The sequence below is a fragment of the Grampus griseus genome (assembly GCF_964374135.1).
Source record: "Grampus griseus genome assembly, chromosome: 7".
NCBI classification, from domain to species: domain Eukaryota; kingdom Metazoa; phylum Chordata; class Mammalia; order Artiodactyla; family Delphinidae; genus Grampus; species Grampus griseus.
The window spans coordinates 66,990,324-67,017,254 of record NC_139001.1 but is presented as its reverse complement, the minus strand read 5'-3'; the positions used below and the strand labels follow the sequence as shown (position 1 = coordinate 67,017,254).

The following is a 26,931-nucleotide window of genomic DNA, read 5'->3' as shown; positions in this document are numbered from 1 at the left end:
GGTGCAGCCACTATAGAGAACAGTATGGAGGTTCCTCAGAAAACTAAAAATAGAGCTACCATATGATCCTGCAATCCCATTCCTGGGCATATATCCGGAGAAAAACATAACTGGAAAAGACACATGCACCCCAGTGTTCATTGCGGCACTATTTACAATAGCCAAGACATGGAAGCAACCTAAATGTCCACTGACAGATGAATGGATAAAGAAGATGTAGTATATTTATACAATGGAATATTATTTAGCCATAAAAAATGAATGAAATAATGCCATTTTCAGCAACATGGATGGACCTAGAGATTATCCTACTAAGTGAAGTAAGCCAGACAGAGAAAGACAAATATCATATGATATCGCTTATATTAGAATCAAAGGAAAAAAAATACAAATGAACTTATATACAAAACAGAAATAGACCCACAGACATAGAAAACAAACTTATAGTTACCAAAGGGGAAGGGGGAGGATAAATTAAGAGTTTGGGATTAATATATACATACTACTGTATATAAAATAGATAACCAACAAGGACCTACTGTATAGCTAAGACAACTATACTCAATATTTTGTAATAACCTATAAGGGAAAAGAATCTGAAAACAAAATAACTCTATATGTGTGTATAACTTTATCACTTTGCAGTACACCTGAAACTAACACAACATTGTAAATCAACTATACTTCAATTTAAAAAAAGAATATTGTCAACTCTCATGAAGTAAAAAAAAAAAAAGGCATGGAAATGCAAGATAAGTGAGTATATCTACTTATAAAATTAGAAAAATAAATAAATAAGGACCTTACAGTTTCCCTTCATTATTTAGTACTTACATATTTTAATGAAAATATATATTTTACCTGCAAAATCTGTGTGGGGGATATTTCACCATTGGTTTCAGTTGCAAAAGACACCATATGCTCTGGAAAAAAATACTGACGAAAAGATACATGTTATATTATCCCAAAGCCATGCCAGAAAAGATTGAACTATGACCAACACAGTCATCTAAAGCAAGAGCTCTTTAAATCAGTGTGTTGAAAATTCACCCAAAGCACTTTTAAAAATGCCAGTCCCTGACTCTACCCGCAGGTATCTTAATGAGAAGGTAGGAGCAGGGCCCGAAGACTAGCCAAACACCCTCAGATGGTGCTGATACACAGAGATCCATGTACCTCCAGTTACAAACACTGCCCTCAGGCTGACAGTGTGCTAGCTCCCATACGTCTTCCCTGAGTCCTGCAACCACTCTAGCAGGTACTGAAGGACTATCAGCTCCATTTTATAAAGTCAAGGCTCATAGAAGTAAAGGATATATATATACCCAAGGTCACAGCCCATAGAGTAGAGGAACAAGGAGTTAAACTAGAGGGCCAGGGAGCTAAAATGACAGTCTTGTCCACCCACTATCTTTCCAAACCTGTTTAATCATAAAATTCACCCAGGAAAGCTGTTTAAAAATAGGAATTCCGAGGCCTCTTTCCTGGAGTGTCTGATTCAGTAGGTCAGGGTAGGACCTGGATCCTGTATTTTTAACAACCACTATCCCCTTCCCCAGGGAGTTTTTATGATCAGGCAAGTTTAGGAAAATGTATGCCACTATACTTCCTTTAGGACAGGGCTTTTGAAGCGTAGTTCTATTAATGTTGGTCTAATAATGCTGTGTTGGGGGGACTGTCCTGTGCATTGCAGGACGTTTAGAGCATTCCTGGCCTCCACCCACTAGCAGCACCCCCATCCCCCCAGTATGACAACCAAAAATGTCTCCAGACATTACCACATCACCCCCCAGTTGAGAACCACTACTCTAAGTCTACAAAATGAATCTATAGCCTTGTATAAATTTAAAAAAAAAAACAACTAAAAATGAGCACTAAACCCTATGTCTTTAACTATGACTTTTAAATTCTTGCTTTTAATAAAGATTCATAATAAGAAAACAGTTTCCTTTCTAATTCTAATTCTATTTAATTTTTATTAGGACTCGTATTTTCTTTATCAAAGATCATCCCACTATGTTTCTATTAATAAGTTCAAATAAAAGAGAGCGTAAGAGGTCTTTCAGGGTTTGAAAATATTCTATTATGGTGTGTATCAGATATTTTTCATAAAGTATCATTTCAATCCAATTATCCAAAACTTAGTGTAAAAATATGCTACAGCTGCAGCGTCAAAAACAATTTAAAATAATGAGCCCAGAGGCTATTCTGACTTCTCTAGATCACTAGTCTTCATTAGAATGTGACATACATTTACTTTCTTTTAAAAAGAACTACAATGAAAGTAGTATTTACTAGTTACTAGATAATGCACTGGTCTTTATCTCATTTCTACTTAGCTCAATTATTGCACTGAAAACAAAATAGTTTGGAACAGCAAGATGCATGTCAATCTAAACTTCTGGCTAAGTTTCAACACTCCCAACAAACATCAATCTGTTTTTCCTTTAGAATTTTTCTTATTTAATTTCCTAAATTCTGTGAAAAGAGTTAAACCATAATATTTTGGAACCTGCTTGGAGATATCTAATAATTCTCCAAATCAAATGTAGTTTTTTTTCTTAAAAAGCAAGAAAAGAAGCAGTAGTTCCCCAAAACCATGTATATGAACTTCTGTGATGATGTTGGCTAATCATTGTTAGAGTAAGAAGAAGTGTGACTATAATTTTAAAGGGCCAGAATTCTTACCTACAGTTTACCAAATAGGGACTTGTATTTTATCCATAGTGATATTTTTCTTCACATAAAATAAAATAAAATTTAACTAAACTCATTCATTTTCTATAACTATTAATAGGGATTTCACTTACCATTGGGTTTTTAAAGAATTCATATTTGGCATAATTTTTTCTAAAGTATAGCTTATTTTCTTCTTCCATTCCCCAGTTAGATAGCACTTCAATCACCAGCTCGTGGTCTTCTATTGTTCTTTCTGTAAAGAATGTTCCAGTGAGCATGTCAACAGATAGATGGATGGATGGATGGATAGAAAGATAGACAGGTAGGTAGACAAATAAACATAGGGACGTATATATCCATACAAATATATAAAATATATTATGTACGTATCTTTATTAAACATAGAAAATTTCAACTCAATTCTGGAATAATCAGATTGATAAAATTTTCATTAATGTTGAATTAGTAATGTTGATTTTTATACCAAAGCAGATTGTAACCCGAAGAGAAAAATGACATAAAATATCACAACGCACTTTTTACTAATTCTCAGTCTCCTTTTATTGCTATGTAAATTATAAGTTTGATAACAAAACTGCATTGAGAATATGGGAACGATTCTTTTTCTCCGACTCATCATGGTGCCAAAATTAAAATATTTGCCTCAAGGTTGAACAATTCATCCCATTAAGAGCTGAAAAAATTTGACAGGTTCACTATGCGTTTAAGACACATAATCTGGATAGTTGAGAAAAACTGAAATAAATGCTTTAAAAAGAAAATTTTAATGCAAGGACATACAATTTTTTAAGAAACCTGATTTCTTGTGGCACTTTTTACTTTCAAAACTAGTGTTCAGGCAAATGTAGTTTGTATTACCAATGAAGATAATTAGGCAGGGTGGGAAGGCACTTAGGAGGAAAGGCACTTAAATGAAAAAAGCAATGGCAACTTTAAAGAGGTGAACATACCATGCAGATTTCCTATTTTAGTAAGAAACTGTGATGTTCATAGCGGTACTATTCATAATAGCCCCAAACTGGAAACTACCCAAATGCCTATCAACGTGAGAATGAATATATAAACTGTGTAAAGGACACAATGGAATATATACTACAGTAAAACACAACTTCATGGATGAATTCCACAAACATAATACTAAATGAAAGAAGTCAGACACAAAGAGTACATACTACATGATTCCACTTATATAAGTTCAACACAGATACAATAAATCTATGGTGTTAGAAATCAAGATAATAGGGATAGTGGGTGACTGAGCAGGGGCATGAGGGAACCACTGGGGGTGAGAAATATTCTGTTTTTTAATCTGGGTGTTGGATACTCAGGTAGAAACAATATCTGAGAATTCACCAAGTTGTCCACCTTTGTTCACTTATGTTAAGGTATGTCATACTTCAATAAAAGGTTAAAGAAAAGTGACTGTGAAATTATTAATGCAAAATAAGAAATGGAGAACAGCCAAACAAGAAATATAGAAATCCCCTGCTTTTTTAGGTGCTTCTAGGACCTTTTTGAAAAGTACCTATGTCTCAGAAATTCAACACTCAGGAGTAATCTGTGACCTGCAGCACCCAAACCCTTGAAAGTAATGTCACACTTAAATAGAAGCTTATTCATCTGAAAGGGAGTTCTTGTAAGAGTGCTGAATGAATATATGAATAAGAATGAGTTGGAGCTAAGTGTGTATCAGCACTCCCGGGTTCTGTTCCTAATTCAGATTGCTCTTTTTCGGTCTCATTGACTAGCTCTTGTAGCTCCTTCTCCCACCTAAGATGCAGTCCTTGGCTGGACTCTTTTTTTTTCTCTTCTCTCAACTAATTAACTCTCCCCTCCTCAGCCATTATGTCTGTCAAGTTCCCTGAAGTGAAATCTCCAGCTACAGTTGCTTTCACTAGCACTCCAATCCTAACTGCTAGACTTTCCACCACTTCAAACATAATCTGTCTAAAACCAAAGTTCAGTATGGTGGTCCCTCCAAATATTAAACAATTCCAGCAATTCCACTTCTGAGTTCATAACCAAAAGAAGTGAAAGCAGGCACTGGAACAGATACTTGTACATCAATGTCCATTGTAGCATCATTCACAATAGCCAGAAAGTAAAAACATCCTAATGTCCATCAACAAATGAATGGATAAACAAAATGTAGTAAAGACATCAGTGGAATATTTAGCCTTAAAAAGGAATGATATTCTGACACATGTTACAACATGGATGAACCTTAAAGATATTACACTATGTAAAATAAGACAGACACAAAAGAAAAAACATTATATGATTCCATTTACATGAGGTACCTAGAGCAGACAAATTCACAGAGACACAAAGTAGAATGGTGGTTGTCAAGGACCAGGGTGTGGGAAGAATGAGGAGTTATTGTTTAATGGGTTCAGGGTTTCAGTATGAGAAGATAAAAATGTTCTAGAGGTGGATGGGGGTGATGGTTGTACAACAATATAAATATAAATAAATGTACATAATGCCAGTGAGCTTTACCCTTAAAATGAATGAAATGGTAAATTTTATGTTACATGCATTCTACCAAAATTTGTAAAAAATGTAAAAAAATGAAACAAAGTATCTTCCTTTTTCTCTCTCAAACTGCTTTTTCCTAAATTTTCCAATGTCCATTACAACTTTCTCTATGTCCACTCCAATATCCTCCAGTTGTTACCCCAGATATCAGACTCTTTGTCTGAGTGTCTCTCACACACCCAACAACCCCCAACCCACTCCCACTATCACCATTCCCATTTAGACCTTCACTTTTTCCTAAATAATCTCCAAACCTCTGTCTTTCTCATTCTTCCAATCCAACCTGGATCCTGATATCACAGGAAACCTCATAAAACATTTGTATCAATGTGACCCCCACTCAAACACTTGTCCACTTCCTACTTGTTATGAGATAAATCCATATAGTCTGGCAGTTTTAACTTACTCATTCATCTGTCCATTCGACAAATATTTATTGAAGGCCTACCATGTGTCAGACAGTCATTGTGGGGCTTGGAATTTTGTAGTGAACAAGACAGAAGTCATTGCCTCATGGAGCTTCAATTCTAATGGGAAGACAGGGACAATAAATCACGTAAATCTTAAAAGGTGGCAATAAACACTACAGAGAAAAATGGATCAGGGAGGAGGGAAAAAGGAGGGCACAAGGGAAAGGAATCCATTTTGAACATAAGACTACTATGAGCTGACTTACGTTTTCATTGGATCACACTGGATGCTGAGTGGATAATTGATTTCAAAAGGCTTAAGGGTAGAAACAGGAAGACCATCTAGCAGAATATTGCAATTAACAAGGGGAGATGATGTGGCCTGGATGAGAGTGGCAGCATGTAAGAAGTAGACAGAATCTGTGTGTATGTATTCTGAAGGTAGAGCCAACAGGATTTGTTGACAAATTGGATGTGGAGTGAAAGACAGGGGGCAGTGAAGGAAGACACCAAGATTCCTGGCTTAAGCATTTGGAAGGACTACTGCCATTAATGAGCTAAGAAGACTGTAAGAGAAGCAGTTTGCAGGGAGATCCAGCAGTCACCGAGATATCAAGTGGGAAGTTGCATCCCTAACAATCTTCATTATCCTTACTTTTGTTTACTTCTCACACAACCCCAACTGATATTTTCAACCTTATGAAGCATAGGTTCACATTATTAAATATACTATGTGCTACGTACTGTATCTGTATTTATTGCAACCACAGTGGGAGAAAATTGCAAGGTATTAAGCAATATGTCTGCTTATTTGTTTTACCAACCTGTGTTTCACTGTACCCATCACCCATCTCTACCACTAAGGAAACAGCACATGTTCTGCCCTGAAGATAAACTATACAGAGAGGAAAAAATGACAGAGATGCACTTTCTTTACTTTTGAGCATCAAATTAGACTTTATCAATCTTTGACAAATATGATCACTTGGGGAGAATAATGGCCAGCCAGTCCTCCACTGACTCATACAGGGATGTACCCTCTGTCCTCTGGGAAAGGATCTGCAATTAAGGGGTTAGTGGAGGAAAGGGTGGAGTGGAGCCTGAGAGGAGGCTAGATAGTAACTGGATGGTTTAGGTCACAGTGACCCTATATCCTGCCCCTTCTGGAACTAGGACCCTTTCAGGATGAGCAGTTGTTGCTAATAAAATCCCAGGTAAGTTTAATGGTGGTGTGTGGTTCACACCGAAGAGTAGCCTTAGGAGGCTTCTACCCTCAAGTAGAAGCCTTGCATCTAACATGGCGGAAAAGCAACAGCTAAGTGCAATGCTGAGGAAGATGAGTCCATAGCATCCAAGTATGAGGAAAGAGCACTGCAGAACCAAGTTCTCCAGAAGAAGTGTGGAAGGGCTAAAATAAGACCATGAATTTAGGGGGCTTTATGATACAGGCAATAAGCTTGAGAGAAATAAGAGTTTCTAGAACACGAAGAGAAGAGTTGGATAGAAGTTAGACAAATACCCTTCCTGGGACTTAAATGCCCCACCAGAGTGTTGGAAGAGTGAAACTAGGTCTTAACCTTCAACTGAGTGTATCTTAAACCTGTATGTAACTCATTTATATAACCTGAATTGATTATTTACCCCAACAAGACTATAACAATCCATAAAGCAAACCAGTAACAGAAGATTAAACTGTCTGCCATTAAGAGGTCAAGGAGACTCAGAGTTAGAAATTAATTCAAGTTATAAAAATAAAGGAAGTTACATCTCTGCATATCTCAATCTGAGACCTTTTTCATTACTGTATTTAATTCTTATAGTATCTGAAGTAAGCTGAATATGGCCCCAAAGACATCAGGTCCTAATCTCTGGAATCTAAATGTTACCTTATATGGCAAAGCATTTCCAGGTGTCATTAACTGAAAGATATTAAGATGAGGAGATTATCCAGGATTACAAAGGTTGGCCCTAAATCCAAACACAAGTATGCTTTTAGGAGACAGAAGGAGATCTGACAGAGAAATAAGAGGAAAGGGCAATGTGACCACAGAGGCAGAGACTCAAGTGATGTAACCACAAGCCAAGGAATAATGGCAGCCACCAGAAGCTGAAAGAGGAAAGGAACAGCCTCCCCATAAAGCCCCTGGAAGGAGTGTGGCCCTGCCAACACCTTGATTTCAGCCCAGTGAAATTAATTTTGGACTTCTCACCTCCAGAACTGTTAAAAGATGACATTTCTATTGGTTTAAGCTAGCAGTAATTTGTTACAGCAGCCTTAGGAAACTTAAGAGGATAACCTAAAGAGCAAATTCGATTTCCATTTTACAGATAGCAAACGTCTCAGGGTTTGAATGCCTGCCACATGTCTGACCCCAAGTCTCTGCTCCTTCCTCTGCACAGCACTGCCTCTGCCTTCACTACAGTTCCCACTGGAAGGGCATCCCCTGTGTATATCCTACTCATTCTTTCTGTATCAGCTCACATCTCTTTCACATTCCTCAGTTCTCAAAATTTGATTGCCTCAAATTCTTTTATCTTGAAATGTGTTCGATAACTATTTGCTAATTAATTGAAAACAAACCACCACAGTTTGAGTGTAAGGGGAAAGAATTTAACAGGCAATATTTCAAATTATTATCAATCTTAACCTCACATGAAAGTAACATAAATCATTTGAATTTGGATTACATCAAAAAAGAAAATAAAACAAAGAATGGAAAAACCAAGCTGCATTTGACCAGCTATGACAAATGTGTCACAAAAAAACTAGTGTAATATGTGTAGTCACAAAAAAAAGCAGCAGTCTAGTTGGGGTTTTGTTGGCTACACACAAATAAAGCCCAGCATACCAATCTACAATGAAAAAATAAGGGATACAATATTTGCAGAAAATTTCATAGAACTATAACACCAAATATTTCAATAATGCAATTACTAGCATCAGGAAAATAGCCTGGTAATCTTAAGCAGAAAAATGTCTTCAAATAAAGCTGGCTAAAACTAGAGTAAGTGGGAAAGCAAAAGACATATTTCCCATTCCTTCAAAGAAGATTTCTGGCACTATTCTGTTGAAAATTCAGAAAACATGTAAAAATCAAAATCCAGAGGATCAAATGCAGCTACAGGTTTTCACCTCTTATACTCATCTCGTAATGGAGATACAACTTACTTATTACAGAATCTGGCTTTTGAAAATATTAAATAATTTTTTTACATTTATATATCACCATCCCCATTTAGATGTTCTGTCATAAATACCATCCCCCAACCAAGTCTCATTATGTTAAAGGATTAATGCTACAATAACCCAAAGAGAGACTGGTTCAAGATGGCAGAGTACAAGGATGTGCTCTCACTCCCTCTTGAGAGAGCACCGGAATCACAACTAACTGCTGAACAATCATCAACAGGAAGACACTGGAACTCACCAGAAAAGATACCCCATATCCAAAGACAAAGGAGAAGCCACAATAAGATGGGAGGAGGGACGCAATCCCAATAAAATAAAAATCCCATAACTGCTGAGTGGTGACTCACAAACTGGAGAGCACTTATACCACAGAAGTCCACCCACTGGAGTGAAGGTTCTGAGTCCCATGTCAGGCTTCCCAACCTGGGGATCCGGCAACAGGAGGAGGAATTCCTAGAGAATCAGACTCTGAAGGCTAGCGGGATTTGATTGCAGAACTTCAACAGGACTGGGGGAAACAGAGACTCGACTCTTGGAGGGCACACACAAAGTAGTGTGCACATCGGGACCCAGGGGAAAGAGCAGTGACCCAACAGGAGAGTGAACCAGACCTACCTGCTAGTGTTGGAGGGTCTCCTGTAGAAGCGGGGGTGGCTGTGTCTCACCGTGGGGACAAGGACACTCGCAGCAGAAGTTCTGGGAAGTACTCCTTGGCGTGAGCCCTCCCAGAGTCCGCCATTAGCCCCACCAAAGATCCCAGGTAGGCTCCAGTGTTGGGTCGCCTCAGGCCAAACAAACCAAAGGGAGGGAACCCAGCCCCACCCATCAGCAGACAAGCGGATTAAAATTTTAGTGAGGTCTGCCCACCACAGCAACAGCCAGCTCTACCCACCACCATCAGGAAACCGGCACAAGCCTCTTACATATAGCCTCATCCACCAGAGGGCAGACAGCAGAAGGAAGAAGAACTACAATCCTGCAGCCTGTGGAACAAAAACCACATTCACAGAAAGATAGACAAGATGAAAAGGCAGAGGGCTATGTACCAGATGAAGGAACAAGATACAACACCAGAAAAACAACTAAATGAAGTGGAGATAGGCAACTTTCCAGAAAAAGAATTAAGAATAATGATAGTGAAGATGATCCAGGACCTCAGAAAAAGAATGGAGGCAAAGATCAAGAAGATGCAAGATATGTTTAACAAAGACCTAGAAGAACTAAAGAACAAACAAACAGAGATGAACAATACAATAACTGAAATGAAAAATACAGTAGAAGGAATCAACGCAGAATAACTGAGGCAGAAGAATGGATAAGTGACCTGGAAGACAGAATGGTAGAATTCACTGCTGCGGAACAGAATAAAGAAAAAAGAATGAAAAGAAATGAAGACAGCCTAAGAGACCTCTGGGGCAACATTAAACACACCAATATTCGCATGACAGGGGTCCCAGAAGGAGAAGAGAGAGAGAAAGGACCCAAGAAAATATCTGAAGAGATTATAGTCGAAAACTTCCCTAACATGGGAAAGGAAATAGCCACCCAAGTCCAGGAAGCACAGAGAGTCCAACACAGGATAAACCCAAGGAGAAACATGCCAAGACACATAGTAATCAAATTGCCAAAAATTAAAGACAAAGAAAAATTATCAAAAGCAGCAAGGGAAAAATGACAAATAACATACAAGGGAACTCCCATAAGATTACCAGCTGATTTCTCAGCAGAAACTCTGCAACCCAGAAGGGAGTGGCATGACATATTTAAAGTGATGAAAGGGAAGAACCTACAACAAAGATTACTCTACCCGGCAATGATCTCATTCAGACTCAATGGAGAAATCAAAAGCTTTACAGACAAGCAAAAGCTAAGAGAATTCAGCACCACCAAACCAGCTCTACAACAAATGCTACAGGAACTTCTCTAAGTGGGAAACACAAGAGAAAAAAAGGACCTACAAAAACAAACCCCAAACAATTAAGAAAATGGTCATAGGAACATACATATCGATAATTACCTTAAACATGAATGAATTAAATGCTCCAACCAAAAGACACAGGCTTGCTGAATGGATACAAAAACAAGACCCATATATATGCTGTCTACAAGAGACCCACTTCAGATTGAGGGACACATACAGACTGAAAGTGAGGGGATGGAAAAAGATATTCTATGCAAATGGAAATCAAAAGAAAGCTGGAGTAGTAATACTCATATCAGATAAAATAGACTTTTAATGTTACAAGAGACAAGGAAGGACACTACATAATGATCAAGGGATCAATCCAAGAAGATATAACAATTATAAATATATATGCACCCAACATAGGAGCACCTCAATACATAAGGCAACTGCTAACAGGTATAAAAGAGGAAATCGACAGTAACGCAATAATAGTGGAGGATTTTAACACCTCATTTACACCAATGGACAGATCATCCAAACAGAAAATTACTAAGGAAACACAAGTTTTAAATGACACAATAGACTAGATAGATTTAATTGATATTTTTAGGACATTCCATGCAAAAACTGCAGATTACACTTTCTTCTCAAGTGTGCATGGAACATTCTCCAGTATAGATCACATCTTGGGTCACAAATCAAGCTCAGTAAATTTAAGAAAACTGAAATCATATCAAGCATCTTTTCTGACCACAACGCTATGAGATTAGAAATCAATTACAGGGAAAAAACGTAAAAAACACAAACACACAGAGGCTAAACAGTACTTTACTAAATAACCAAGAGATCACTGAACAAATCAAAGAGGAAATCAAAAAATACCTAGAGACAAATGACAATGAAAACACGATGATCCAAAACCTATGTGGTGCAACAAAAGCAGTTCTAAGAGGAAAGTTTATGGCAATACAAGCCTACCTCAAGAAACAAGAAAAATCTCAAACAATCTAACCTTACACCTAAAGGAACTAGAGAAAGAAGAACAAACAAAACCCAAAGGTAGTAGAAGGAAAGAAATCATAAAGATCAGAGAGGAAATAAATGAAATAGAAACAAAGAAAACAATAGCAAAGATCAATAAAACTAAAAGCTGGTTCTTTGAGAAGATAATCAAAATCGATAAACCATTAGGCAGACTTATCAAGAAAAAGAGGGAGAGAACTCAAATCAATAAAATTAGAAATGAAAAAGAAGTTAAAACAGACACAGCAAAAATACAAAGCATTCTAAGAGACTACTACAAGAAAGTCTATGCCAATAAAATGGACAACCTGGAAGAAATGGACAAATTCTTAGAAAGGTATAACCTTCCAAGACTGAACCAGGAATAGAAAATATGAACAGACCAATCACAATTAATGAAATTGAAACTGTGATTAAAAATCTTCCAACAAACAAAAGTCCAGGACAGATGACTTCACAGGTGAATTCTATGAAACATTTAGAGAAGAACTAACACCCATCCTTCCCAAACTCTTCCAAAAAATTGCAGAGGAAGGACATTCCCAAACTCATTCTATAGGCCACCATCACCCTGATACCAAAACCAGACAAAGATACAACAAAGAAATAAAATAACAGACCAATATCACTGATGAATATAGATGCAAATATCCTCAACAAAATACTAGCAAACAGAATCCAACAACGCATTAAAAGGATCATTGGGCTTCCCTGGTGGCGCAGTGGTTGAGAGTCCACCTGCCGATGCAGGGGACACGGGTTCGTGCCCCGGTCCGGGAAGATCCCACATGCTGCGGAGCGGCTGGGCCTGTGAGCCATGGCTGCTGAGCCTGCGCGTCCAGAGCCTGTGCTCCGCAATGGGAGAGGCCACAACAGTGAGAAGCCCGAGTACCGAAAAAAAAAAAAAAAAGGATCATCCACCATGATCAAGTGGGATTTATCCCAGGGATACAAGGATTCTTCGGTATATGCAAATCAATCAATGTGATACACCATATTAACAAATTGAAGAATAAAAACCATATGATCATCTCAATAGATGCAGAAAAAGCTTTTGACAAAATTCAACACCCATTTATGATAAAAACTCTCCAGAATGTGGGCATAGAGGGAACCTACCTCAACATAATAAAGGCCATATATGACAAATCCACAGCAAACATCATTCTCAATGGTGAAAAACTGAAAGCATTTCCTCTAAGATCAGGAAAGAGACAAGGATGTCCACTCTCACCACTATTATTCAACATAGTTTTGGAAGTCCTAGCCATGGCAATCAGAGAATAAAAAGAAATAAAAGGAATATAAATGGAAAAGAAGTAAAACTGTCACTGTTTGCAGATGACATGATACTATACATAGAGAATCCTAAAGATGCCACCAGGAAACTTACTAGAACTAATCAATGAATTTGGTAAAGTTGCAGGCTACAAAATTAATGCACAGAAATCTCTTTCATTCCTATACACTAGTGATGAAAAACCTGAAAGAGAAATTAAGGAAACACGCCCATTTACCACTGCAACAAAAAGAAAAAAATACCTAGGAATAAACCTACCTAAGGACACAAAAGACATGTGTGCAGAAAACTATAAGACACTGTTGAAAGAGGTTAAAGATGATACAACAGATGGAGAGATATACCATGTTCTTGGATTGGAAGAATCAATATTGTGAAAATGACTGTATTACCCAAAGCAATCTACAGATTCAATGCAATCCTTATCAAATTACCAATGGCATTTTTTACAGAACTAGGACAAAAAATCTTAAAATTTGTATGGAGACACAAAAGACCCCAAATAGCCAAAGCAGTCTTGAGGGAAAAAAATGGAGCTGGAGGAATCAGACTCCCTGACTTCAGACTATACTACAAAGCTACAGTAATCAAGACACTATGGTACTGGCACAAAAACAGAAATATAGGTCAAAGGAACAGGATAGAAAGGCCAGAGATAAACCCACGCACCTATGGTCAACTAATCTATGACAAAGGAGGCAAGGATATACAATGGAGAAAAGATAGTCTCTTCAATAAGTGGTGCTGGGAAAATTGGACAGGTACATGTAAAAGAATGAAATTAGAACAATCCCTAACACCATACACAAAAATAAACTCAAAATGGATTAGAGACCTAAATGTAAGACCGGACACTATAAAACTCTGAGAGGAAAACATAGGAAGAACACTCTTTGACATAAATCACAGCAAGATCTGTTTTGATCCACCTCCTAGAGTAATGGAAATAAAAACAAAAATAAACAAATGGGACCTAATGAAACTTCAAAGCTTTTGCAAAGCAAAGGAAACTACAAACAAGATGAAAAGACAACTCTCAGAATGGGAGAAAATATTTGCAAGTGAATCAACTGACAAAGGATTAATCTCCAAAATATATAAACAGCTCATGCAGCTCAATATCAAAAAAACAAACAACCCAATCCAAAAATAGGCAGAAGACCTAAATAGACATTTCTCCAAAAAAGACATACAGGTGGCCAAGAAGCACATGAAAAGCTGCTCAACATCACTAGTTATTACAGAAATGCAAATCAAAACTAAAATGAGGTATCAGCTCACACTAGTTAGAGTGGGCATCATCAGAAAATCTACAAACAACAAATGCTGGAGAGGCTGTGGAGAAAAGGGAACCCTCTTGCACTGTCGATGGGAATGTAAATTGATACAGCCACTATGGAGAACAGTATGGAGGTTCCTTAAAAAACTAAAAACAGAATTACCATATGACCCAACAATCCCACTAATGGGCATATACCCAGAGAAAACCATAATTCAAAAAGACACATGCACCCCAATGTTCATTGCAGCACTATTTACAACAGCCAGGTTATGGAAGCAACCTAAATGCCTATCGACAGACGAATGGATAAAGGAGATGTGGTACATATATACAATGGACTATTACTCAGCCATAAAAAGGAACAAAATTGGGTGATTTGTAGAGACGTGGATGAATCTAGAGACTGTCATACAGAGTGATGTAAGTCAGAAAGAGAAAAACAAATATCGTATATTAATGCATATATGTGGAACCTAGAAAAATGGTACAGATGAATTGGTTTGCAGGGCAGAAATTGAGACACAGATGTAGAAAACAAATATATGGACACCAAGGTGGGGAAAGTGGCAGGGGGTGGTGGTGGTTTGATGAATTGGGAGATTGGGATTGACATGTATACTCTAATATGTATAAAATGGATAACTAATAAGAACCTGCTGTATAAAAAGATAAATAAAATAAAATTTAAAAATAAATAAATAAATAACCGAAAGAACCCTAAGAGGCCTGATTATCAGCTATTCACATCTTACAGAAAATTTGTGGTTTTTTAAAAATTAGCTTATTTTTAAATTTATTTTTGGCTGCATTGGGTCTTCGTTGCTGCACGCAGGCTTTCTCTAGTTGCAGTGAGTGGGGGCTACTCCTCATTGCGGTGCGTGGGCTCCTCATTGTGGTGGCTTCTCTTTGTTGCGGAGCACGGGCTCTAGGCGCACGGGCTTCAGTAGTTGTGGCTCACGGGCTCTAGAGCACAGGCTCTGTAGTTGTGGCGCATGGGCTTAGTTGTTCCGTGGCATGTGGGATCTTCCCAGACTAGGGCTCGAACCCGTGTCCCCTGCATTGGCAGGCAGATTCTTAACCACTGCACCACCAGGGAAGTCCCAAAATTTGTGTTTTTTTAAAGTGCAGATATTGAACTAAATACAGACCTTAACAGGGAGAAAGTTCAACAAGAGGATATAAGATGCCTAGATGGATTACTTTGAGAGGAAAAGAAAAATGCTTAAAAGGGAGGTGAAAAGTGGCTGAAGACCAGCTTTGTTTTGCCAAGGACTAAGCGTAGTATAAGACATCATCACCAACACCCAAGAAAGGAAAACCAAAACAAAACCCTTGTCTAGATGGCTTCCCATAACTTTCTCTTGACTCTTCCTCTATAGCCCCATTCTACAACCAAGCAGACTTTAACCAACTCAGTAATTCTACTAAGTAACTTATATTTTTTAATTATCAAAAAAATTATTAATTCTATATTTAGGGGCTTTTTGCTGTAATGTTTGAAAAAACAATATTAGGAGCTGTCACCCAGAATGAACTCAGAGACTTTTTGAGCTACCATTTGAGAAATGACCCCTGGTAAAATTCAAATAAATTCAACGTGATTTTTCTTTAAAAAACCTTACTTTTAAAACTTCATAAATTCATCTAAAATACTATATTAAGATGTATTATTAAAATTTAACAGATACAAGTCTATTTAAAAAGCTTTCTGAAGAATTTTTCAGGGATTGTAAAGTGAATTATTACAATGATCAAATATCACTCTTACGTAGGTAGAAAAGAAGCTGTCTTTTCAGCTTCTCTACGTAGGAGAGAAGCTGTCTTAAGTCACTTCAAGACAGCAACCAAAATGGAGGAAAAAAAGAAAAAAAGCCTTCAAAAAGAGTGAAAAAAAAGCTTTCTTAAAACAACAAAAGCTTCATATCGCTTTAAGTTTTATTTTTGTTTCTGATAGATCAGTGAAGTCTTACGTTAATAGAATGAAATACTACCGAACAGTGATAACTACACATAATTCTGTTTTCTATTTAATTTTCACAAAACTTTTTCTTTTAAAAAAAAAATAGAAGAGAGAAGTTTCTTCTGAAACTGTTGATTTAACTTCAAAGTCTTTTAAAAAACCTCAATCCTCCCAGAATGGAAAGTGTTCACCTGTGACCTTCTACCTGGATTTCTTCACTGAATCTACTGAAAGTACAGCGTGAGGATCAAATAGAAACTGGAGTCCCTACTCTTCCCATCACTTGATAAGAGAAGAAACAAAAGTGGCTTTTAGCTCTAATTCACCCAGAAAACAATTCTTTGTATACCTTTGTTACAGGAAACTCCAGGAGACAAATGGTCCTTGTACTTCTCTGTGCTAGGTAGAAACTACATACATTTTGTCAATCTTATTTTCAGATAAAAATGAACAGTCTCTGACCAAGCAAAACAAAAACTGGAGAAGCAAAGAATAAAGCAAGGCTCAATTTCTAAAAGTTTCCTTAACCTAAGAAAACTACTTAATACCAGCAAGATTCCCTGGAAAATTGCCACTGCCAGATTCAGCTTCCCAAGTGCAATAATAGGAAAATCTTGACATGAAAGCTGATGGGTATAAAGGCCTTGTGGATCATTCTTCAACAGAGTGAAACAGTCCTCATATTAACTCAGACTCAATGATCACAACTTGTATTCAGAGAAAGCCTTATTTTTCCACAAAATGTTTGCATATATATTATCTCAAGCTGACTGTTAATACCTGAAGAGCTTAGAAACAGCTTCCATGAATTCTAAGTTATCCAATGAACCCTTTAAGGACTCAGAGTAAATTTCCATCTGGGCATGGCATGTGATTTCTCTGGCTTCTTTTTCAAGTCTCTTCCTTCTATGTACTTTGTAATCCATCCTTTGAACTACTTGATATAACAACTTATAGTTTAGTATACCTTAGTTCAAAAGCCATTTATTTGTCCTAGACCCTGGGTTACAAAGATGTACATATACAGAGAGTTCCACTGCTTATGGAATTATGGACTAGTTTTAATAATATGATCACTATTAAGACAGTTGCAGAAAATGTTATAGCAGTGTAGAAGATGGGTACTTGATCCAGCTTGGGGCTTCAAGAAGTTGTCTGAACTAAGTCTTTAAAAATCTCTTAATAAGTTTTAAAAATTGTGTTTATTTCTTTTTTTCCCTGATTACTAAAAAAATACATTTCCATTACAGAAAATTTGAAAAACACAGCCGACAATCACAATCCATCTTTAAAACTGTCAGTCAGGAATAAGCACTTAACATTACATTATTGTCTTTTTCTTTGGGACTATGTGAGTTTATGTGTATATATTTTTCACAGCATTTAGAAAACACTGTACACATATAAACATATATACAATGTTTCCTAAATGCTATGAAAAATATATACTTTATTCAATCACTGTTACAATCTTACACTTGTCCACATCAGTTTTCAAAGGAAAAGCTCCAAAAACATGATTCAAAGCAGCATAACTTACATCCTATTAATATATTGTAATTTATAACATTCCCCTATTATAATAGCATTAGGTTTTATTTTTCTCATTAATTGATACTGTAAATAATCCTGCTTGAACAGCCTTAAATCTGCTTCTTATCCAGATTTGCTTGTTCTCCACACCCACCTATAGTGTGTACTTGTGGGAAAATCACCTCCCAGGACACAATTTACCTCTATCACTCCTAGTGCTTCCTGCACCACTCTTTTTTGGGGGGAGGGGTGTTGGGGGGAGGTTGTAATTTCCTAATGGATGTATGAGAAAAGGTAGTGCCAGCAAGTATGCCAATTGCCTCAAAAAACAAGTAGCTTCTGAGCAGCCAAAGTCTGTACCCAGGCATATGAGAGGGGCAGGTGTGTCTCCCTACCTGCTCTCAAATGGAAAGGGTGACTCTACTTCATAAGACTGAGCATGGGATGCCTCCAACGGCTCTTCTATCTCTCCTCTCCCCAGACCGTGGCACTAGGTTAGCTGTCAGTCAGCTTGGACAGCTGAGGGGTTCCATCTTTGTTTTCATAGGAATTTTTAGGAAATGGCTAGCAGTTATTATACAGTTATACTTTACTGCTATTTTTAACTAACATTCCAAGTAAGCCTTGGAAGATGCATAGCAGTTAGCCAGGTAAAGATGGGTGAGAAAGGGCTTCCTGAGAATCTTAACAGCATGAGCAAGGAACCCAAGGAGTAGAAATGCAGGCGACTACAGGCAGTTCTCTAATGTATAAACTTAGAGGAGGGAGGTGTAAGACACAAGGCTTGAGGTAGGAAGGGTAGTCAGGTCACAGGTACTACAAGACCTGCAAAGGACCTTGGACCGTAAGGCAAGGTGAATCAAGGTCTGCACTCAGATGAATAACTTCGGTATGACCAGAGGCAAGAGGAAGGACCAACTGTAAGGCTAAAGGAATTCCTGAGAAGAGAGATGATGAGAGCTGAACTCAGGCTGTGAGAATACTGAAAAGGAAAAATCAGCTGGACCACAAGGCAGATTTAGTTAAGAGCACTCTTTGCTGGCTTCACATTTCCCATCTCCAGCCTTAGTGTGCTACCAGAGCACATGTCGCCTTAACCCTCAGATCAGGGCTACATAAGTCTCGATAGAGAAGGAGGCACACATGTCCTAAGGGTTTCACAATTATTTCCACTGGTGATGAGGGTGGTCACAACTCTGATGGCTGGTAGGTTCCAAATAGCACAGAAAGTACAACTACATATCAGTATCAGTGCCAGACAACAGAAAAAACACTTCTGTTTCTTTTGCAAAGAAGAAAAAAGTGAAGGAGCAGCTTCAAAGCAGGAGGCTGTGAAGTGTTCCCTCACCGCTGCTGTGCATTGCTTCAGTCTTAAAGAGATCATGTGGGTTTAGCTGCACATATAAAAATGGTTTCCTTAAAAGCCTGCAGTCATTCATTTTGCTTATTAAAGCCACTCCACAATGATACTCACAATAGAAATCTCAGCGGTCCCTAGCAATGACACTAAAATACAATTAATTCCACTTCCCGAGGAATCTATAGGTATGTACTTGAGGTATTGTGTTAATTGCCGCTGCTTCATACCATGGCTTCAATTAGGAATCAAAATGGGAGCAAAGCAAACATGGATGCCATTAAGTTCTAGAAGACTTAAAACTGAAGTTTCCCCCCACCCACCCACCATCCTCTTACAATAATTGTAAAGGCAGGGGACTCCATCTGGGGAACTATAGTGACATCCAGTGGCTGTGAAGTAAAACACACCAGTTACAAAACAGGTTGTTCTATCATTAGAGAAGGGGAAATATTTGGTGATATACTGGTATTTTAAATCCAATGTCTATAAAGCTGTACGTAGTACTAGAAACTCATAATAACACGACCCCAAATCAGGCAAATCAGCAATTTGTAACAAAATCAGGATATTTAGCTGCCTTCCATGATTTACTCTACCTATGAAAATTCTTGGTAGCATATATTAATAACTATGGACAGAGGATATAAAATATTGATATCATATTCAAAGCTCCAACTGTCCTATTACCATTCACAATGTATATAAATTCAACAACAGCCCATTTCCAAAGTGATCCTCTTCTCCGCCAAGATAAATAGCTGGCTCTGCTCTAAAGTGGACCAGGCTGGCTCAGTTTGATTCCAATAATTTCAGTACTACCTAGGTTTGTCTGAAAATGTTCTTGAGGTTTCAGAATTTAAATTTGTATTTATAGCCTGCATGAGAGATGCAGACGGAAAGTGAGAGAGACAAACCAACCACAGAATCCCGAAAACACTGGCCTGACCTAGTGAAGTGAGGAAATAACAAACTTGCTTCCACAGAAAATGCATACACTTGAGAATCTGACAGGTACCTAGATTTGTGCAAGGTTGACTCTGGGCCAGGTACTTTTTATCACTGATTCTTTGTATTCTTATGTGTAAAATGGAGATGAAATAAATGTACATTGCGGGGTTGCTATGAGGCTAAATATTGAGAGTGTCTATCAAGATGAATGTGAAACCTCTACGTAGGGGCCCTGCACACATAAGATGCACGTTAATAGTAGCTATCACACATATGCATTCATATTAAAAATACCAATAAAATTGGAGGGTTTTTTGCCACACAAAGTGTCATTCTGAAAACAGACTTTGAATTCCATAACCATATTTTGAATGCCATGTGCTCCCCCTTCTGACTTTAGTAATTTGTGGTGTGTTTTAATGGTTCACACACAACAGTAGCACATCTATTAACCACGTAACATGTCTCTGAAACTTTCCTAAGCTTATCTGGGATATTAAAGTGAACTAGAGGCAGAAAACTCCCCACTCTCATCTATCTCCTAAGTCACAATATTCTTGCCTACAAGGCTTCAGGATCTCACAAACACTAAGCCTTGTACATGTGCAGACCATGACATGAAGATGATACAATGTGGCATGCGCGACTGGCAGAAATGAGAGATGGGCAAGGATCAAGCCCGGAAGCCACAGATAGTTTGATGTAAAAGCAAAACGAAGTTGCTTAGCCTCCAAATGGTCAAAACTTGCGTTCGGGTCTTCTTAGTAGTAGACTTTAAAACTAAGTCAGACCATACTACTCTCTGACGAAGAGACCTACAGTTACTTTTTCCCTCACTCAGGGTAAAAGTCCAGTCCCCTCTATGGCCTGGGAGACCCTGCATGAGCTGGCTCTGTGGTAGCTCTGTGCAGTCCCTTTCCATTACTTTCCACCTTACTGACTCCTTAAGTCCTGTTTCCTGAACACAAGCACATTGCCATGTCCAGGCCTTCCCGCTTGCTATTCCCTCCTTCTAGAACAATCTTCTATTTAAGTGCAAGACCTGCTCCTGTCTGCTTCAGACCTCTACTCAAACATCACACTGTCAGGGACACCTTCCCTGATCTACTTAAAGTGCATCTCCCAACCAGCCCTGGACTCCCTATCCCTTTCCCGGCCTTCCTTTTCTCCCCAGTGCTAATCACCACCTAAAAGATTGCACATTTTAGTCATGTATCTCTTGTCTTTCTCTTCCCACTAGAATGCAAACTCACGAGGGCATTGCTTTTTGTCTATTGTGTTCATACTGTACCCCTGGGATCCACACACAAAACAGGCTTGGTGCAAAAGAGTCAACAGGTATTTGTTAAACTATTAACACATTAAACTATAGGAAAGCAACAGGAAAGGCAGGGGGAGTTAGTTCCTAGCTTTTGTGGAATCTCTAAGGTGGAAAGAAAAAAAAAAAACTAAAAATAATCAGTATTTTTTAAAGATGCACACATATATAAAAGAAGGTAATCTACACAAGTGAACTCACAGGCTAGAGATTATGTTAAAATAGAGAAACTAAAAAAGTTATCTCAGCATTGTGAAATAATGGATAGTATTGTTTAATTCCTGACATCTTTATTTCTGTTATTTACAGTGAGCTGAATTATTTTTGTATTAAAAATATTTTTTTAAAATAATAGACCACCTCTTCACTTTTAGAATTCTATTCATTGAAAACTAATCATTTTAATCAAAGAGAGGTCAAGAATGTCTCCTGAACAACATGCAGAGCTCACTAGCTGGTCACCAAAGTTTTGGCAAATGATGTGTCCTTTGGTTCTTTACGTCATCACCACTAAAAGAAGATTTGCAGTTGAATATGTCAGTGCTGCATTCTATTGACAAAGGGCATCGGCAGCTGCGCAGCATGTTTAAGGGGCAGAAACACCCCACTCTAGTTCTTTTAGTTCATTTTAATATACAAATAGCAAAAATGTTCCTGAATACTACTCTTAGGTTGAATAGCTCCTACAAGAGTATTTATAAGCTACACACACACAATAAAATTCAGAGACACACTGGTTTTACATTTGATGCTGAGGAAGACCACAGCCTCTTAAGAGTTGTTATTCCCTTGTTATATTGTTAAAGAAGTAGAAGAAAGAAAAAGAATAAAAACTGTTTCTCAAGAGTTTAGTTGGATATTCATTAACTCTTATCATCTAACATCTCAGTGTATCCTTACAGAAATAAAGCAGCAGATTTTTTTTAAAAAGGAATGGAAGGTGGCAAATCTAATATACATTAGTATTTGGGTAGCATTAGTGTCTGCAATTTTTCTACTGTATAAAGTTTTTATCTGAGTAAAAACAAAGAGAAAAAAAAGAACACAAAAAAAGCTCTGGAACTAAATTTCTTTCTCATAAGCTTTGGTCTAATGCATGGTTAATGAAGCCATGAGACAATATTCTCACATCTTTGATTTTATTTCAGCAGTTTCCAGAAAATACAGTAATGGAGAAATACATTTCTATTCAATGCCTAAAAGTTTAAATTTAGCATGTAGCTCAAGTTAATTCTCAACGTTCCATTTTAAGCTTCTACATTAAAAGACTTGCACAAATCTTTTTATTCCTCACATGACTTGCCGCGGTCTCTTGTGAAAACTGCTTCTTGATGTATAAAGTAGATTTTATTACTGAACTTCAAGCTCTTTGTTAGGGATAAATTGTAGTGACTATAACTGCAAAAGATGTTTAATGACTTTTAAACTCTCTCTAAAAGAAAAATTTAAGAGTATAGAATACTGTAATTATACATTATACTAATTGAGAGCTATATTTCTAGAAGCATAAGCAAACAAAATAGTTTGGAATTACGGCAGGTATCTGTTGAGAGTTAACACCATATTTCTGAGAGTAATGATCATGAATAGAAGTTAAATTAGTCACAAATGGCAATGAAGAAAATATATGTTGAACTTTCTCTGCCCTACGAGGGTGAGACAGCAAGTCACACGAACCAGTATAGCATACCTTCAGAATTCAAGTTTTCTTGGAAGGTACATGCTCAGCTGTGGAGATCAGCTGACATGTTGTCGCTCATCAACTATCAAACAGGGGGTGGGAGGGTGGGTTAAGGTTCAGAATCCCTGTGGAGACTGTCGAACTATCCAAACTTCTTTTCCACAGGCTTCCCTCTGTCCTCTTCCTCAGGTCCTGACATATCCTTGGACAGCAGTCTTCAAATTGGAAGTACTATAGACACTTCCTGAATGGTTCAGGGAATGCAAGGAACTTTAAATGAACCATTTTCCAGAATCTTTTAAAAACGGATCCTCCTAAGAACATACCTTTTCTGCCAACATCATCTTTATTGCATTTCATAAGACAAAGGCAAACTTCTCATCCGAATTGAACCTTACTTTGGTATGCTGCTCTGAGGTGCAAACCCTCTATGTATCAAACGAAGGAAAATTTTTATATATTGGTAGCTAGCTAAGCAAGAAAGTGAATGACTCTCATGCCTAGGTATAAAATTCTCAATTCTTTAAACAAATTGAAGGGACAAATTGTCCTGTCATTGACAACTTATTTAAATTAATTTTGAATAAGTTGTTTATTACTAAAAGTTGTTTGACTTACAATGCAAAGGAGTTGATGGTAGGCTAAATAATAGCCCCCTAACGATAGCTACATCTTAATCCCTGAAACCTGTGACTGTTACCTTACATGGTAAAAAAATAAAAACAAAACAAAACTTTGCAGGTGTCATTGATTTAGGGATCTTGAAATGAAGTGATTATCCTGGATTATTCTGGATAAAGCCTAAATGCTACTATCTTCTAAGAGAGAGGGAGAGGGAGACTGCACACAGACAGAAGAGAACACAGTGTGACCATGGAGGTAGAGATTAGAGTGATGTAGCCATAGCCACGGCATGCCAGCAGCCACAAGAAGCTAGAAGAGGCAGGAAATGGATTCTCTCCTTGAACCTCCAGAGGAAGCTCATCCCTGAAGATACCTTGATTTTAATCCATTGATACTGATTTCAGACTTCTGGTCTCCAGAAATGTAACGGAATAAACTTTGGTTGTTTTAAGCCACTGAGATTATGCTAATTTGTTACAGCAGCCAAGGGAAACTAATACAAAATTCAAAGAATCAAATGGCACTGCCATAACAAACTCCTTCCTTTCTCATCTACCTATTATGGGGACATGTTTTTTAACAGCAGTATTTGTAAAAATAAGAAAGGGGAGACAAAATTGTCGCCCAGTTCTGTCCCACACTAGCAGAAGAATGAAAATTCTTTATAACTTATTAAAAGATATGAGGGGAAAAGCCTCTACAGTTCACAATACAGAGATATATTTCCAACTGCAAATAAATACGACTATTTTTTATGTTTATGACTTTAAAATGTGAAGGATTACTCATTCTTCAAGAAAAATTTAGTGTATACAGTCCCATAAAGAGACTACCACTGTGGATATTTCCCATGTCTGCACTACAATCAATTCAAAAAGTAGTCCAGGGCTTCCCTGGTGGCGCAGTGGTTGAGAATCTGCCTGCCGATGCAGGGGACACGGGTTCGAGCCCTGGTCCGGGAAGATCCCACATGCCACAGAGCGGCTAGGCCCATGAGCTACAACTACTGAGCCTGCGCGCCTGGAGTCTGTGCTCCGCAACGAGAGACGCCGCGACAGTGAGAGGCCCGCGCACCGCGATGAAGAGTGGCCCCCGCTTGCCACAACTAGAGAAAGCCCTCACACAGAAACGAAGACCCAACACAGCCAAATATAAATAAATAAATTTATATAAAAAAAAAGTAGTCCAAATAACAGCATATTTTATTGACCTCTCAAAAAATGTTAATTGTGCTACTAAAGTTTATTATGAGATGTATCTTTCCATCACTTTAGACTCTATGGTTTAGCTCCCAAATTTCCACACATCATTATTTAAACCATGAAGGGTGGTAAATTTTTAATATTTCTATTCTTATTTCCATTTTGTGCTACTTTATTTTTCTCTCAACTACCAACCCAAAAATAAAAAACAAAGAAAAGGACTATTCATAATTGTCCTCTATTTTTCTACAAGTGAAGAACATCTTTGCCATATGATCAAACTATAAGGGACAGAAAAGCAATGATATGACTATGATTTTGTATCCTTACCTAGACCTATGTGAGGCAGGTGCTCAAAAAGGGTCCAGCTGTGGTCATCAATGTAATGATTCTTCAGGATCAACAGCTGGCAAACATCTCGGGCAGTTATGTCACTGGGTACCTCTAAAGCCCTGCTGGTTTCATCTTCACTGTATACTTTAATTACCTGTGTAGGTAGAAATTAAAAAATGAGCTAAAATAGTCTATTAAAAATATCATTCTAGTAAGTCATCAAACTTATCAGTTGAGCTAATTACAAATTCCTTATACAGTTTGTTTTACATCTAATTTTCTTGTACATGGAGTAAATGTTGCCCATTCAAGACTTGTTTATAATATGTGTCAAAGTCACTCTGTCTGACAACTTCCAATCTCTTCTCTTCAGTGTCTAAACTGGAGGCCATTCAATGACCATTCAATGTCATTTCCCACCACTCTGATCTACTAAAAAGCTATATATCTCTTATCAATATTTTAAATTTTCCACTCCATATTTAAATCTTTAAACAATCCAAGTAACATGGGTGATTTATTCCCAGATATACATGTTGTAACAGCAGTAAACAGAATATAAAGATTTCTCTATTTCAGGTTACAGAAATTTTGGCAAAGACTGGCTAGATGTTCACCAAATCCTTTTTCTTTTCTCCCTTGCAATTAGGTGTGTCCATGGGATTCAATTTTAGTCAATGAGATGTAAGCACATGCAGTGTTGCACCTCCAGACCTAATCCATAAAACTTTCCCATATACTGTCATCCATTCTCTTACGCCAGCCTCTCACTGAATGGAAATGATGACAAAGACCTAAAGAGGAGAGGAGAGCCATGGGACAGAAGGAGGCTTTGTCTCTGAATGACCACATGGAAGGTGCCCAACTAGGAATGCCCACATGTAACTTTGACATGAGCAAGAAATAAACGTTTAGTCTGTTAAATCACTGTGATTTTTTATCTATTACAGCAGCTAATGTCACCCCAAATCATACAGAAGTAGAGAGTTTCATATACAACACTCCCCTCAACATTTACCAAGTTATGCTATGTGCTAGAATTTCCACTACTAACTGTGATATGTCATATATAAATTAAATTAATTATAATAAGTTAAATACCTATGAAAATAGTATAGTAAGATCAACACACACAGAAGTAGGAAATTGTAAGAAAATTCAATATAAGAAATACACCTTATAAAAATATAGACATTTAAACATTTTCAGTAATTCAAACAAATGAAAATTAAAATGATGTGTCAATTCTCTATCGATTATTTTTCTAATTATGTGTAATGACAGTGGAATAAAATAGTTGCTCTCTTACAATGACAGGAGTGATATAAATTGGTAAAACTATTTTGTACACCTGTTGGAAAGTATTTATCGAAAGCATTAAAAGGTCCATTCCTTTGACTCAGTAATTTCCCTTAGGCAAACTATCTCAATAAATCTGTCATAAATGTGGAAAATAGCTTTAGGCGTAGACTTATCCAGCAAAGCGTTATGTATAATTCTAAATATACCTAAACCTAAATATACAACAACAAAAGAATGGTAAACTATAGTACTTTCACAAAATGGAATATTATAAGGTACTTAAAAATGTTATTCAAGGAAATAATATAAGAACTTTAAAAA

The 26,931-nt window shown here is 37.4% G+C and overlaps 1 protein-coding gene across 2 annotated transcripts in view; it reads right to left on the bottom strand.

Moving 5' to 3' along the window:
- The window catches only part of GRB14 (growth factor receptor bound protein 14), a gene marked incomplete at its 5' end in the record, with an annotated part of 125,449 nt that overhangs the window by 24,519 nt on the left and 73,999 nt on the right, over positions 1-26,931 (bottom strand). For both annotated transcript variants that reach the window (XM_082658992.1, XM_082658993.1), the window contains 3 exons: positions 862-936; positions 2,811-2,932; positions 25,306-25,462. In XM_082658992.1, coding sequence (XP_082515118.1) covers positions 862-936; positions 2,811-2,932; positions 25,306-25,462 — 354 coding nt within the window. The remainder of the gene's footprint in view (positions 1-861; positions 937-2,810; positions 2,933-25,305; positions 25,463-26,931) is intronic.